This window comes from Salvelinus namaycush, chromosome 20 (assembly GCF_016432855.1).
Source record: "Salvelinus namaycush isolate Seneca chromosome 20, SaNama_1.0, whole genome shotgun sequence".
Taxonomy (NCBI): Eukaryota; Metazoa; Chordata; class Actinopteri; order Salmoniformes; family Salmonidae; genus Salvelinus; species Salvelinus namaycush.
Genome location: NC_052326.1, coordinates 27,062,096 through 27,078,632, shown reverse-complemented (window position 1 = coordinate 27,078,632; position 16,537 = coordinate 27,062,096). Strand labels below are relative to the sequence as shown.

Sequence of the window (16,537 nt, the reverse complement as noted above, 5' to 3'; positions counted from 1 at the left end):
AGCTCTTTCCCAACAATACAGTGATAATAATATAGATAGTATTATAAAAACAATATGAAAAACACATAACTACGATGTGAGTTAAAGAAATACGAGTATGCATTCGGAAACTATTCAGACAGTGCATTCGGAAACTATTCAGACCCCTTGACTTTTTCCAAATCTTGTTACTTTACAGCCTTATTCTAAAATGTACTGATTGTTTTTTTCCCTCATCTACAGACAATACCCGATTATGACAAAGCAAAAACAGTTATTTATACATTTTTACAAATGTACAAAAAACCCGGAAATATAACATTTACATAAGTATTCAGACCTTTTACTCAGTACTTTGTTGAAGCACCTTTGGCAGCGATTACAGCCTGGAGTCTTCTTGGTTATGAAGCTACAAGCTTGGCACACCTGTATTTGGGGCGTTTCTCCCATTCTTCTCTGCAGATCCTCTCAAGCTCTGTCAGGTTGGATGGGGAGCATCGTTACACAGTTATTTTCAGGTCTCTCCAGTAGTGGCGATTTTAGCATGTAAATCTTGGTGGGGCAAACTCCCCACAAAAATGTTCTATGCATGCCAGCAAAATCCCTACACAACATTAACAATTAATTAATTGGACTATAACAGTGACAAACGGTGTCCACAAACTGTTAGGGCCTGGTGGGAAAAGCACCCAACTGTCATACTTGAGTGAAAGTAAAGATACCTTAAAAGGAAATTACTCTAGTAAAAGTGAAAGTCACCCAGTAAAATACTACTTGAGTAAAAGTATTTGGTTTAAATATACTTAAGTATCAAAAGGAAATGTAATTTTTAAAATGTACTTAAGTATCAAAAGTAAAGGTATAAATAATTTCAATTTCCTTATATTAAGCAAACCAGATGGCACAATCTGTTTTTTTATTTTATTTACGGCTAGCCAGGGGCACACCAACACTCAGACATCATTCAGAAATAAAGCATTTGTGTTTAGTGAGTCCGCCAGATCAGAGGCAGTAGAGATGACTAGTGATGTTCTCTTGATAATTGGTGAATTAGACAATTTCTCTCCTACTAAGTATTCAAATGTAACAAGAACTTTTGGGTGTCAGGGAAAATGTATGAAGTAAAAAGTACATAATTTTCTTTAGGAATGTAGAGAAGTAAAAAAAATGTTTTGTCAAAAATATAAATAGTAAAGTCATGTACAAATACCCCCCAAAAACGACTTAAGTAACTTAGTACTTTAAAGTATTTTACTTAAGTACTTTACACCACTGGGGCCTACATAAAGCTGTCCCAGCAGCAGAGCTTTCTTTTCAGCACCATGGAGTGAATCCTTACCACTGCTACACCTGGCAATCAGCGGAACCTTGTCTGGCAGCGACACAGTTCATTCAGCCTAATTTACTGCCTTTTAAAAAGACATATCTGATATGGCTGACTTGCTTAAACAAATGTGGTTTCTACTGATAATTAAGATGTACAAACTATGGCATAACGAGACGAAAAGCGGATAAGAGGCATCCGTAATTTCGATTAAGACATTAATGAGCGAGCTAGGATGGACGTAGTGAATATAACTATTTCTTCAGCACTTTTGAAATGCACAGTGACAGAATTCAGAACATGGGCTGTTCTTACAGTATTCTCCCTGTACACCAAGTCAGAACCATAGGATAAATAAAGGGGGCATAAGGAGCAAATGAAAGCTCTTACAATATTCAATGATTACATTTCTCTAAAACAGGCTATAGGTTACATGTGCACCAGTGGCGACCCGTCATTCAGGGCAGGTGGGGATGTTAAGCTAAAAAAGGCCTGATTCACAAAGTCTCTTCTGAACACTTGATGTTGAGATGTGTCTGTTACTTGAACTCTGTGAAGCATTTATTTGGGCTGCAATCTGAGGTGCAGTTAACTCTAGTTAACTCTGGGTCTTCCTTTCCTGTGGCGGTCCTCATGAGAGCCAGTTTCATCATAGCGCTTGATGGTTTTTGCCACTGCCACTTCAAAGTTCTTGAAATTTGCCAGATTGACTGACCTTCATGTCTTACAAGTAATGATGGACTGTCGTTTCTCTTTGGTTATTTGAGCTGTTCTTGCCATAATATGGACTTGGTCTTTTACCAAATAGGGCTATCTTCTGTATACCACCCATACCTTGTCACAACACAAGTGATTGGCTCAAACGCATAAAGGTATGAAATTCCACAAATTAACTTTTAACAAGGCCCACCTGTTAATTGAAATGCATTCCAGGTCACTACCTCATGAAGCTGGTTGAGAGAATGCCAAGAGTATGCAAAGCTGTCATCAAGGTAAAGGCTGGCTACTTCGAAGAATTTAATATATATTTTGATTTGTTTAACATTTTTTGGTTACTACATGATTGTTCTTTCATAGTTTTGATGTCTTCACTATTATTCTACAATGTAGAAAATAGTAAAAATAAAGAAAAACCCTGGAATGAGTAGGTGTGTCCAAACTTTTGAATGGTACTTTACATGTAAACAGAGCTGAAAAGTGACTGGTAGTAGGAATATATAGATACTTATAGTAATATAATAATGGTAATATATACATGTAAACATGAGTAATAGTGACCAGTAGTAGGATAAGTAGATAAATACTAATGGCAATCAATAATCAATAGATAGCAGCATAACGGAGTAATAAATTGATTCAATAATCATTTTAGCAGCAGCATAGTTTGAATGGTTAGAGACCTATGGATGAGCATAGAGTCAATGTGGATAGTCTGTGAAAGCAGTAGTTGTTAGCAAAAGATCACTAAACTCAGCAAAAAAAGAAACGTCCTCTCACTGTCAACTGCGTTTATTTTCCAGCAAACTTAACATGTGTAAATATTTGTATGAACATAACAAGATTCAACAACTGAGACATAAACTGAACAAGTTCCACAGACATGTGACTAACAGAAATGGAATAATGTGTCCCTGAACAAGGGGGGGGGGATCAAAATCAAAAGTAACAGTCAGTATCTGGTGTGGCCACCAGCTGCATTAAGTGTTGCAGTGCATCTCCTCCTCATGGACTGCACCAGATTTGCCAGTTCTTGCTGTGAGATGTTACCACACTATTCCACCAAGGCACCTGCAAGTTCCTGGACATTTCTGGGGGGTATGGCCCTAGCCCTCACTCTCCGATCCAACAGGTCCCAGACGTGCTCAATGGGATTGAGATCCGGGCTCTTCGCTGGCCATGGCAGAACACTGACATTCCTGTCTTACAGGAAATCACGCACAGAACGAGCAGCATGGCTGGTGGCATTGTCATGCTGGAGGGTCATGTCAGGATGAGCCTGCAGGAAGGGTACCACATGAGGGAGGACCTGTAACGCACAGCGTTGAGATTGCCTGCAATGACAACAAGCTCAGTCCGATGATGCTGTGACACACCACCCTAGACCATGCCAGCCCTTCACCTCCAAATCGATCCCACTCCAGAGTACAGGCCTCGGTGTAACGCTCATTCCTTCGACGATAAACGCGAATCCAACCATCACCCCTGGTGAGACAAAACCGCGACTCGTCAGTGAAGAGCACTTTTGCCAGTCCTGTCTGGTCCAGCGACGGTGGGTTTGTGCCCATAGGCGACGTTGTTGCCGGTGATGTCTGGTGAGGACCTGCCTCACAACATGCCTATAAGTCCCCAGTCCAGCCTCTCTCAGCCTATTGCGAATAGTCTGAGCACTGATGGAGGGATTGTGCGTTCCTGGTGTAACTCGGGCAGTTGTTGCCATCCTGTACCTGTCCCGCAGGTGTGATGTTCGGATATACCGATCCTGTGCAGGTGTTGTTACACATGGTCTGCCACTGCGAGGACGATCAGCTGTCTGTCCTGTCTCCCTGTAGGGCTGTCTTAGGCGTCTCACAGTACAGCCATTGCAATTTATTGCCCTGGCCACATCTGCAGTCCTCATGCCTCCTTGCAGCATGCCTAAGGCACGTTCACGCAGGGACCCTGGGCATCTTTCTTTTGGTGTTTTTCAGTCAGTAGAAAGGCCTCTTTAGTGTCCTAAGTTTTCATAACTGTGACCTTATTGCCTACCGTCAGTAAGCTGTTATTGTCTTAGGGACCGTTCCACAGGTTCATGTTCATTAATTGTTTATGGTTCATTGAACAAGCATGGGAAACAGTGTTTTAACCATTTACAAAGAAGTTCTGTGAAGTTATTTGGATTTTTACAAACTATCTTTGAAAGACAGGATCCTGAAAAAAGGACATTTCTTTTTTTGCTGAGTTAAGGGAAAATAAATCAAGATGTTTGACAGAAAGCTCAGTATGTTTGTTTGAGAGTGATTCCATTATATCATTGTATAAATAAAGCAAAAACAAGAATGACAGAGCAAGAGGGAGCATTCGTTTAATCCAGCATTTTTAGTCATACAATGTAAAACAGATTGACAAAAGCCATGATAAATAAGGGTTTTCCCAACATCTGATGTTTTCATTTCTCCATCTTAGATTTAATAACCATTATAAGACAACAAAAAACAATAGAAGCTGCAAATGAGTATAAGCACAATGCAGCTATAAAATTATCTTAAATCTGAGGAGTTATCAGGTGGGCAAAATTGTTCCCTTGAGTAAAAAACACCTGTTAGCTAGTTAAGTGAGAACCACAAATAATAACATAGGGCTCATTCTGTTTCTTTCCTCACTCTCTCAAACATACTGTATACAAACACAATATTAAAGTACGTTTTCCAAGTTCTTATTCAACCAGGTTGTGGAGTGCTCCAGCACATTTTCCTGTTGCTTTAGGTTAAAACTTTAGTATGTAAATGTAATTAAAATGTCTTAATACCAAACCAAATGATCTCCGCCTGGGTTGCATACAGGTGTGTGATTCATACAAGCCAATGGACACTCAGTGAGTAGAGTAATAGTGGAACATCAAAAGGGATTCAAAAGCCTGATCAACAGGAGGTTAAAGCAGTAACCATAACACAGACACATACTGTACACACTCAAGCAACTCCTCCCTTACAAACAGAACACATTTTATTTTGCACTTGTTCCTAAGGGTTTTCATACTATACTGTAGTGCTTGAAGGGCAAAAAACTGGGCCGACACCCAGGAGGGGGGTTAAGTGTGTAAGAAGTCAGGAATACAAAGCGTTAACATCCCCACCCTGGGAGGTTTGACAAGGCCGATAAGACCTATAGCACTCTGTAAAAAGGTCCAGTTCAAAACGAAAAAGGGTTCTACATGGGATAAATCTACCCCAAGGTCTCCCCAAACTTGATCCTGGACCTTTTGGTTTTTGCCCTAGTACTACACAGCTGATTCAAATAACCAACTCATCATCAAGCTTTGATTATTTGAATCAGCTGTGTAGTGCTAGGGCAAAAACCAACACATGTACCCAGGAGAGTCCCAGGACAGAGTTTGGGAAACCCTGGTCTAGTGCCTAGAGCCTAGATTCAGGGATTATAAATGATTGGTCCAACTGTGCAGGGGTAATGCAAAAGGTCCACATTTAGGTGGCTTTGCTGTTGACCCTTTACCTCTTAAATATCACTTACTGACTTGTTACTCCTCTCTGCATGAGGTGACAACAATGCAAGGATAAGGTTTGTTATGGGGACTCATGTCTGCATAATTTTCACAAACAAATGCAGTGCTCAATGAATGCTGTCTTTAAGTAACAGATATGCTTGTTCAGCAACATTTGCACTTATAGAGGTACACTTAAAGAGGTGGGGATGTAGACCATTGTTGCCACCTTGGGGAGGTGTAAGGAAAACCTCCTTATAGCACCACCACCCAACCCCAGCCCTGTTCTCATTGCAGTAGCTCTTCCCAGGATATTGGCTTGGAGAAGACCTCTCGCTCCAGCCAGAGGTCATAGTTCATCTGGAAGTCCTCCGGCAGGTCGACACGCTGTCCCAGAACGCTCTGCAGGCAGTTGTCCACGGGCAGGAAGTCAGGGTTGCTCTGGTTGTTGTCGTAGCGGCGGCTGTTGAAGCGCTCAATGTTGGCGCGCAGAGCACACTCCTCTGCCTGGAAGTCCCAGGGCCGCGCATCCAGGTCTGCTGTCAAAGAAACATGGAAGCTCATTACTTGGGGTAATGGGGTAACTTGAAAAACGTAGGGGTGCTTACATTTAGCAGTTCACAGTCATTGTGGGGAAATGTTTCACGGTTACGTCTATGATAGCAGCTCCCAATCATATCATGTCAATCACTGACTGAAAAACTCGATGGGCTTTTTCTGGGTCGATTTGTGTCGACAGCGACTCACCGTTACCGTAGGCCCAATCGTCATTGAGGCGATGGCGGACCTTCTGGTAGATGGCAGACATGGTCTTCATGTTGCTCTTCCTCCACTGGCGGCCCAGGTACTTGGTTTGCACTTTGAGCAGCTTGAGGACATACAGCTGCATCATGGCCTGTTTGACCTTCAGCGCCCTCTTCAGGATAGGTGCAGACTTGAACACCACCAGCATCTGACAGAGAGAAGTGCGAGGTATGAAATTATGATCTAAAAGAATCGCAGACTGATGTCTCTCCTAGTGAATAAGAATAACTCTGCGTTGTTTTGGGTGGGTGGGTCTCTCCCTCACCATGGTTCTGGAGTGCTTCCACTTGGTCAGCTTGTTCAGAATCCTCAACAGGTTGATACAGGAGAACAGGTTCCTCCAGCAGAACTGGTTGATGTCTCCAGCCTCCTGAAGAACACAGACAAACCAACCAATTGGTACCAACACCTCACCTCCAACCTTTGACTACTGTAACACTTCCATTAGTTACCCTGGTGTTCCCCCCCCCCCCCCCACCCCTTCTACAACAACATTTCCTAGGTGTTTGTTTGAGTTCAGCAGCTCATATTACAATAGGTATTTCAATTATGTGAGGGGTGGAGTGTGCAACTTACCAAACTCTCTGCAGTAAGTTCCGGAAGCTCATGCACCACACAGTAAGGGAAGTCCAGCACAGAAATACTGCAGGAGATAGAATGAGAAAGGTGGTGAGAGAGATGATTACTAAAAAGGGTCACAGAACTTCTTGATCATCCGGGTCTTGAAATGGTTCAAATTCACCAACGTACCTGTTCTTGGCTGTGATGTAAGACATGATGTTCTGGTTGAAGAACTTGAGAATGAGAGGAATACAGTTGGCAAACACCAGGTGCTGAGCCATGTACTCAAACTGTTGAAAATAATCCCACAAGAAACAGAAGGGTAAGGCAAGGTAAGACCATTCACAAGTTTGAGGTGCTTGTGAGAAATGACCACTCCTATTAAGTGGTTGTCAATACTTGGTAGATGAGGCTAAGTCAGAGTTTGACTGTATTTGGTGGTAGTGGTTGAGTGTGGGTTGCCAGTACCTGGTAGACGTGATTGAGTTTGAAGTGTTTGAGAAGCAGCAGCAGGATGGCAGAGATGGCCTTAACAATGACCTCCTTGTGGCGGTTAACATCTACACCAAGCTTCATGCTCTGGAGCACCGTGGTCCTGCAGATACAGTATCAAATCAAACCCTTTCAATTGGAGCTCGACTGAATACAGCTCCCTTTCAAAACTAACAGTTGACTCACGGCATCTCCTCAGGCAGCACATCTGCCAGGATGTTGATGGAGTCTGTCTTGGCCTTGGAGGTGGGGGCTGCCGCCAGCAGGATCTTCAGCAGGGCAATCTGATAGGGAGAAGAGTCACAGGTCAATTTTGCCAAAGGTTTAGAGGTCATAGAAATGGACTGGAGATCTATGTTCATCAGCATACAAGGGGAGCAGAACACTCACCATGTACTGAGGCAAGCTGGGAAGAATGCCCTGGTATAGCAGCTCAGTGGAGCACATCTCCACATCCTCTTCCCCCTATAAACAAACACAATAAAAAAATAAAAATAAACACTTGTTGCCCTTTCTCTTGGACAGTAATATTCCTGCATATATCCCAGTGATAGGTCAGTGATATGCATTGGCACTCACCCCTGACAATGGAGTTTTCTGAAACTCATCCTCCTTGGCAATCTGAATCTCAGCTATAGAGATGTACTTATGCTGCAAGGAAATGGAGAACACTGTCACTGTCACACACTGTCACTGTATTCCCAGTACCAGTGGTGAGGTCCCTCTCTCATCCCCTCACGACCTCACTCCACCCATCCCGCAACAGTGCCAGAGAGACTGGGGGATGATAAACCTGCCCCTCAAAATCCCAGTGACCAGGCCATTGATAGGGTGCTAGGGTCAGGTTTCTAGAGGGCCAGACACCTGACAGCCCTTCTGCCTTCACAGGTCAGAGACTCCTCAGTTTCTCTCCAAGTGGACATGTGTAATGGAGTGAGTGGACAGAGTTGAGTTGGTGTAACTATTGTAACTTGTGTTTGCTGTTTATGGTTCCAATCTGTCTATTGTTAGTTGTTCATAGTAGTTGTGCTAGGTGTTATACAGTCCTTTTCTTACGTCCCTATCACTTCATCCCCCTAGAATCGATATCCACGCAGAAATCAAATTACCATAATAAAATTAAAAAATCTTCCATAAAAAGCTATAGATATGTTTTTCTGCATGGGCAGAAATCCGCCAATGTCGGCCTTCCGCATCTGCTGTGGAAGGTGGCAGAGCAACAGTGCTGTTTCTCAGACCAGGACACATCACAAAACATCTCACAAAAACGTCTGTAGCATCCGAACGGTTAGGGCTACTAACTATACCGAACAAAAATACAAAAGCAACATGTAAAGTGTTGGACCCATGTTTCATGAGCTGAAATAAAAGATTCCAGAAATGCTCCATACGCACAAAAACCTTATTTATCTCAAATTTGGTTCACATCCCTATTGGTGAGCATTTCTCATTTGCCAAGATAATTCATCCACCTGACAGATGTGACATATCAAGAAGCTGATTAAACAGCATGACATTACACAGGTGCACCTTGTGCTGGGGACAATAAAAGCCACTAAAATGTGGAGTTGGGTCACACAACACAATGCATCAAAAATAAATGACTTGCCTAGTTAAATAACAGTTACATCAAGTTGAGGGAGTGGGCAATTGGCATGCTGACTGCAGCAATGTCCACCAGAGCTGTTGCCAGAGAATTTAATGTTCAATTCTGTACTATGAGCCGCCTCAAACCACATGGAACCTCGCCAGCCCAGGACCTTCACACGTCTTCTTCACCTGCGCGATCATCTGAGACCAGCCATCCGGACAGCTGATTAAACTGAGGAGTATTTTGGTCTGTAATAAAGCCCTTTTGTGGGGAAAAACATATTCTGTTTGGCTGGGCCAGGCTCTCCAGTGGGTGGGCCAGGCTCCCAAGTGGGTGGGCCTATGCCCTCCCAGTCCCACCAATGGCTGCGCACCTGCCCAGTTAACTGTAATTCATAGATTAGGGCCTAATGAATGTATTTCAATTGACTGATTTCCTTATATGAACTGTAAACTCAGTAAAATCTTTGAAATTGTTGCATGTTGCGTTTATATTTTTGTTCAGTGTAAGACAGTGCCTTCAGAAAGTATTCATGCCCCTTGACTTATTCAAATCAAACTTTATTTGCCACATGTGCCGAATACAACAAGTGTAGACTTTACCACATTTTGTTGCATTACAACCTGAATTCAAAATGGATTAAATATATATTTTTCTCTCACCAATCTATACCTGATAATGACAATGTGAAAACATGTTTTTAGACATTTTTGCAAATTTATTGAAAATGAAATATAGAAGCATCTTATTTCCATTTCACATGACTGGGCAGGTGCACAGCCATTGGTATTCACACCCGAGTCAATATGTTAGAATCACCTTTGGCAGCGATTACAGCTGTGAGTCTTTCTAGGTAAGTCTCTAAGAGCTTTCCACACCTGGAATGTGCAACATTTGCCCATAATTATTTTCTGATTTCTCCAAGCTCTGTCAAATTGTTGTTGACCATTGCTAAAAAAACATTTTTCAGGTCTTGCCATAGATTTTCAAGTAGATTTAGGTCAAAACTGTAACTCAGCCACTCAGGAACATTCACCATCTTCTTAGCAAGCAATTCCAGTGAAGACTCGGCCTTGTGTTTTAGGTTACTGTCCTGCTGAAAGGTGAATTAATCTCCCAGTGTCTGGTGGAAAGCAGACAACCAGGTTTTCCTCAAGAATTTTGCCTGTGCTTAGCTCCATTTATTTATTTATCTGAAAAACTCCCCAGTCCTTAACGATTACAAGCATACCCATAACATGATGCAGCCACTTCTATGCTTGAAAATATGGAGAGTGGGACTCAGTAGTGTGTTGTATTGGATTTGCCCCAAACATAACACTTTGTATTCACGACCAAAAGTGAATTGCTTTGCCACATTTTTTGCAGTATTACTTTAGTGCCTTATTGCAAATAGGATGCATGTTTTGGAATACAGTGATCCCTCGCCACTTCGCGGTTCACTTATCGCGGATTCGCTATTTCGCGGATTTTCATAATGCATTTTTTTTTTTTTTTTGGTGCATTGTGCTCTGCATTCTGATTCGCTAAAAACTCACTCCCGCTTCTTGTATCAAAACATGCTACGAATTGTGCTATCATTTTGTCGATGCAGAGCTGGCAGAAATGACAAAGCCACAAAGCGACGATGAAAGAGAAGAGGGAGAAGAGGACACGAGAGATGAGGAGGAAGGACTAACGCTTGGTCGCTTAGCAACCATGGTGCGAATGGCCACTGAACTTAAGCGAGTAGCTGAGGAATGGGACCCTTTGATGAGCCGTTCATTACAGTTCTCCAACGTAATCGATGGTGGCATGTCGGTGTACAAGGATCTTTTTGCAAAGAAGAAAAAAGAGCGACAACAGCTGCCTATCACTATGTTCTTCTCCCGAACAAACACACCTGCACCGCGGGCTTCAGAAGAAGAGAACACTGCAGAGCGCAGTCAGGATGCAGCGGCCCAGTCTGAAGAGCAGTGAAACGGCCTACACGTGAGTCACTGTATTTGTATACATGTAATAGTTGCTAATTGTAAAAAAAAAAAAAAGTTTTCTATTTCGCGGATTTCACTTATCGCGGGTCATTTTCGGAACGTAACCCCCGCGATAAACGAGGGATTACTGTATTTGTATTCTCTACAGGCTTCCTTTTCACTCTGTCATTTAGGTTAGTATTGTGGAGCAACTCAAATGTTGTTGATCCAGCCACAGTTCTCCTTTCACAGCCATTAAACTCTGTTTTAAAGTTACAATTGGCCTCATGGAGAAATCCCAGAGCAGTTTCCTTCCTCCGGTAACTGAGTTAGCAAAGACACCTGTATCAATACACCCAGTGACACCATACAAAGTGTAACTAATAACTTCACCATGCTCAAATGGATATTCAATGTCTGCTTTTTTACCCATCTACCAACAGGTGCCCTTCTTTGCTAGGCATTGAAAAACCTCCCTGATCTTTGTGGTTGAACCTGTGTTTCAAATTCATTGCTCGATTAAGGGACCTTACAGATAATTATGTGTGTGTGGTACAGAGATGAGGTAGTCAATCAACAATCATGTTAAATACCATTATTGCACACAGAGTGAGTCCATGCAACTTGTGAAGCAAATATTTACTCCTGAAGTTATTTAGGCTTGCCATAACAGAGGTTGAATACTTATTGATTCAAGATATTTTCCCCCCCAAGACAATTTAGAAAAAACATATTGCCACTTTGATATTATAGGGTATTGTGTGTAGGCCAGTGATAAAAAATCAAAATTTAATATATTTGAAATCAAGGCTGTAACACAACAAAATGTGGAGTGTGTGAATACTTTCTGAAGGCACTATATGACCCCACTATGGAAAGCTGAGACTCTCCCAAAATCGATGGTTCTCTCAGCTCCCCACAAGTGTCACAGGACTCGTCTGAAGTTGGTCCCGCCAATGTGCCAACTTCTGTCTGTAGAATCCAAACGTTTTGAGCTACAAACTAATGACCCCACCATCGCAAGCCTAGACTCTCACCAACATGTTGATTTGTTCTACGACGCCCAAAAGCTTCACAAGACTCATCAAAACGTAACCCGGTACCGTTTTTTTTAAATGAATGGAAGTATGGAAGTAGTTTTGAGCAAGAAAAAGGGGTTAAATATGGGTGCCACTTTACAACATACTTCCTTTTTTGACTGTTTTTCCATGTATGAATGTTATTCAACGTGTTTCTATGGGCTAAACGCAGTAAGGCAAAATTCAACATTATATCAAATCACTTAAATCAAAAAGCAAAATGATCCTTGGTATGACATATTAAAACAATTCCACCTTAGCTTTGTAGAACCCCCCCAACCAAACGCATAGACTTTAGCGGGATAACAATAATATTGCTTGTGCTATCGTATCCAATTACCCATTCATTGTATTGCTATCTGTATATATTCATTCATATCTCTTTGTACAGAACCACATCCAACTCATATCCTCTGGAAATTAAGTTTTCAATTGTGTGACACTGAGGTTGCCCTATTCTTCTGAATAATAACGTGTCAGTGAGTCACAGACCAGCCCAACTTAAGCCGCTCTCTTTCAGGCACAATGCAGGATTATTAAGCAATAACTAGAACATCTATCCATGTTTAACAATGCTTGAGACATGTTGAGAACTGCATAATACCTGCTTCAATGTTCTGATGCTTTCATGGATGGGTCTGGGTAGGCCGACAACTGTATCTGTGTCACTGCAATACAAATAACCACGAAATCTAGGTCAAGGATCCTCGACAAGAAATTACTTTTCAAGATGAATAGTAAATCTCTGTTAAAGGGATACTTCAAGATTTGGGAAATGAGCTTGTGAATATCATTTTTATTTATCTGCGTCCAGTATGTAGGAAGTTAAGAGGTAGTTTCACGAGCCAATGCTAAATAGCGTTAGTGCAATGACTGGAAGTCTATGGTTTGCGCTAGCGCTAGTTAGCAACTTTTATTTTCGGTTTTGTACACCAGCTTCAAACAGCTGAAAATAATATATTTTTGGTTATGGAAAAGATATTTCACAGCAGTTTTGAGGGAACAATACTTTTTTACACTGTACTTGCTTGTTTTGTCACATAAAAAATGTGGTTAACAATAAGAATTTTAGCAACCTGGAAATGGCGGAGCGATTTCTACATAGTGCATCTTTAAATGAAAAAAAGACACCAATTGAACTTACTTTCCAAGCGTATAGCCAATAAATTTGCTTCTACTTGATTCCAGGAAATGTTCTATGTCCTTTTCCCTGTAAAAAGCAAAACAAAACAAAAAAAGTCATATACTATTAGGCACATTATACAAGACACATAAAACCACAAAGTACATCTAAAGACACAGCATTAATCTGTAGCAAATGGTCTTCTTGAGGTCTCCCTCAGCCCCGCACCGTACCTGACTTTGGGGGCCCAGGGCAGCCCCTTGGGGAAGTTCACCCTCTCTGAGGGGGGGTGTGGGATGGGCGGGGGCATGACCTCATCCCGCTCCATGGGAAAAGGCTCCACCTCCATGGAGTTGTCATTGTCATCGTTGTCATCCTCATCTTCACGAGGGTCATCTGACTTGTAGGGGTCCTTCTCATTGAAGGCATCCAGGTTGTCCTGTTTTGTCAGGGACTAATGGAGAGGAAAGGGTACTTTTCAAATGAGCCTGACAATATTACATTGAGCAGGTGTCAAGCAGGGGGTTGCCTTCACTTTGTTGCCTTGCATTGAGATTTCATTCAGGCACGGTAGAGGTTACCTTGTGTTCACGGCGTGCCCGTTTCTGCTGCTGTTCGATGAGGTCAGAGGCGGAAGCTGGAGGCGAGGCTGCCCTCATGCTCCTGATGACCCGGATGCTGTCCTCTGGGAGGGGGGGCAAGCACAGCTGCTCTCGCTTACGCACCTTAATGTTCTGGAGCTGTTCAAACCCCCCGAGGGTGAACTGGAGCAGATGAGAAGACATGTTGTAAAAGAGAGAAATATATATGCCAGCCAAAAGTACCTGGCTAACACAATAGCCAAAATCAGCTAAATAAGATAAAATCCCTCACTCACCAGTATGCTCTTCCACAGCAGCAGAAGAACCTTCTTCATAGGGAAGTGGGGTGCGTGGCCACTGCAGAACTTGGTCACCATGCCAAACAGCATGACAGAGATGGGCTCGTTGTTGTACAGAGGAGAGCCTGGGAGAGAGAGGGGGGAGAAAGAGCAAAACTACAGTCCAAAATTACTCCTCTACAAAACCCTTCTATCTAATAGAAACACACACACTCTTACCCAGCTCTGTTTTAAAGGTCTCCCTGGTGGCCCTCCACTCAGGTGAGTCAGCTGTGTCCTCCTGCTGGATGGTCTCCACCATCAGATACATGATGTTGAGCAGCACCCTGAGGAACACTAGCATCAGAGGACTCCAATACACTGGTGTATAAACTATATAGAGCTGCAGGAAAGTCAGTGTGTAATCTTACCTGAGGTCTGTGCTGTCAGCCAAGGAGATTGCTGGCTTTCTGACTGCACTGCTACAGGCAGCACTGTTACTGAGAGCAAAGAAGCAGAGGAGAGAGAGAGGAGAAGAGGAGTGAAAGAAGAATCAGCTACCTGATTTTGACAACATTTTGTATAGCAAAGAAACTCTTCCCAAAAACAATGACATCTCACTGATTTGTAGTTCCAACTTACTCAACCTCCATGTTGAGCAGCTCCACCAGAGCAGTGAAGGTGCCAACATCCAGCAGCAGGAAGATGTTGTACCTCATCCAGTGCTGCACTTCTGCCTCAGAGCTGCACTCTGCAAATGTCCCTGTAGAGCCACAGATAGGAAACATGACTTAAGTGCTGAAACATTGTTTGCTGGCTGCCTCACTATAAAAACATATGGCAACAGCTACCTCTTCACAGGCTTCCTTAGTCAACTTACGCTGCTAAAGCCTTGAGTGGTGATGACCTACCCTGAGCCATGTAAAGGATGGCCCTGGCCACCTTCAGCCTCTTCTCCCTGGTGATCACCTCCAGGCCGTCCAGTAGACGCATGGCGTGAGCTCTGTGTTGAGACACGTCCAGCTCAGTCCATTTTTTATCAGACACTGAGACAGCGCAGGAACAAAAGACACTCAGTCAGAGGTACTATATAAGCACACTGGAGGAAGACAACGCATTCAAGTCGTTAAGGTATGTACCATGAATTCGGAATTCCTCCTCAAAGCATTTTCTGTTGAGAAGAAATTCTGGTCCTTCAGTGTAACTGTATAGCACTGGAGAAGATAAGTAGGCAAAGTTGGTATCAAATTCACAAGAGAATGTCATAGAGGTCACTATTTAAAAAATAATAAAGGAGGTTGTCCAGAAATACCTCACCTGACAGTTCAGCAGACCACTTGTCTGTATCTGCATACTCAAACTCGAGGTCTGGAGACTCAGAGAAGCCCTATGTCGGAGCACAGACAAAAATACACTACTGTATTGCTATTTCGGACCACAAAGAGACGAAAATGTGAGCACATTCCAATGTCCGTAGTCTTTTTATTTTGGGAAATATTGTTTTAAGTTTGCAGCCAGATGGGGCAAGTCCATTGCATTTGGACTTGACAGTATTCAATATAGTGAACTCATAGAAGATTGTAGGATCAATGGTGTTTGAAATGTCAAGAGATGCCATTGGCTTTATAGACATACACAACTGTGGGAAGCATTGGAGTTAACATGGGCAAGCACCCCTGTTGTACGCTTTAGACACCTTGAACCCAAGAAATGGGGGGGGGGTATTAGGGATCCGAAGTGCCCTGTACGAGAGATAAATGTTTTGTACACTCAGTGTATATCTACTATAGTAACGAGTTCTGAATAGCAGAAGGCTTGAGCTATATTTAAACAGAAGCTGGATAGCTATAGCAAGCTATTTAGCGTCCATAACTACTGTAGCAATCGTTACCTAGCTAGCTAACGTTAACAGGTAGCGTTGGACAAGTGGCAGTTCCGTGTTCAGGGTTAACAATTCTGAAAGCGAGCCACAATTCTTAACTAGCTTACTGTTGGCCATCAGAACAGTTGTAATGGGTGAAAACGGACCAGGGGATAAATAAATATCTAGTTAGCATGTATTGGCTAACGCGCTAGTTGCTAGCTACCGTTCGGCTTGTTGCTAGCACAAAACATGCATTTATGATGCAGAACGTAATACAGTAAACCAGTATTTTTTTTGGTCCTTACCTCCGAGTCTTTTCTTTGATTACGGACAAATTCACCCCTACTTTTGTTGGGTAACATAGCCCTCTGTTTATTGTTAACAATCAATCCACCACCATTACCACCAACGTCCATGTTTGATTGACCAACAAAGTTTTCCTTTTTCGTGTGGCTTTCCGGGTGACTAGACGCAGACTTTCTTCTTCTTCGTGTGAATTTCCGGCCGACTAGACACTGTGTTGAGTGCTGCCTTTTGCAGGTTGGAACCCCTTCTCTCAAAACTCCATGTAGATATTGTGCACTAAAATCTCTCACACACCAATATTTTTATGCTGCTGCAACTACCACATCAATTTCCACTCCATCAGTGCAGTGCAGTGCAGTTGATCACCATGGCTATAAACACAAGAAATCCAACCTTAATAAAACC

General features: G+C 42.6%; 1 protein-coding gene across 3 annotated transcripts; it reads right to left on the bottom strand.

Annotated features, from left to right (window-relative positions):
- Nucleotides 1–4,339: 4,339 nt before the first annotated feature.
- On the bottom strand, nt 4,340–16,321 carry LOC120065171 (striatin-interacting protein 1 homolog). 3 transcript variants are annotated; one of them, XM_039015950.1, is made up of 21 exons: nt 16,132–16,321; nt 15,280–15,349; nt 15,102–15,176; nt 14,874–15,008; nt 14,605–14,725; nt 14,394–14,462; nt 14,203–14,309; nt 13,981–14,108; nt 13,685–13,867; nt 13,337–13,557; nt 13,125–13,190; nt 12,585–12,648; nt 7,938–8,009; nt 7,749–7,823; nt 7,545–7,642; nt 7,335–7,461; nt 7,056–7,156; nt 6,882–6,948; nt 6,571–6,675; nt 6,249–6,453; nt 4,340–6,040 (listed from the first exon to the last, which is right to left on the bottom strand). In XM_039015950.1, exons 1-21 carry the CDS (start codon nt 16,240–16,242, stop codon nt 5,790–5,792), a joined length of 2,451 nt encoding a protein of 816 aa, XP_038871878.1. In that variant the 5' UTR covers nt 16,243–16,321; the 3' UTR covers nt 4,340–5,789. The 3 variants fall into 3 exon arrangements, with proteins under 3 accessions (XP_038871878.1, XP_038871880.1, XP_038871879.1); XM_039015951.1 differs by having other exon boundaries at nt 5,790–6,037; nt 16,132–16,320; XM_039015952.1 differs by lacking the exon at nt 15,102–15,176.
- Nucleotides 16,322–16,537: the final 216 nt, after the last annotated feature.

Coding starts and splice junctions, on each gene's coding strand:
- LOC120065171 (XM_039015950.1), bottom strand. CDS start 16,242: ATGGACGTTGGTGGTAATGGTGGTGGATTGATTGTTAACAATAAACAG. Junction 8,010..12,584: donor GCATCAGAACATTGAAGCAG/GTATTATGCAGT, acceptor ATTTCCTTGCAG/CATAAGTACATCTCTATAGC. Junction 7,157..7,334: donor AACTCAATCACGTCTACCAG/GTACTGGCAACC, acceptor TATTTTCAACAG/TTTGAGTACATGGCTCAGCA.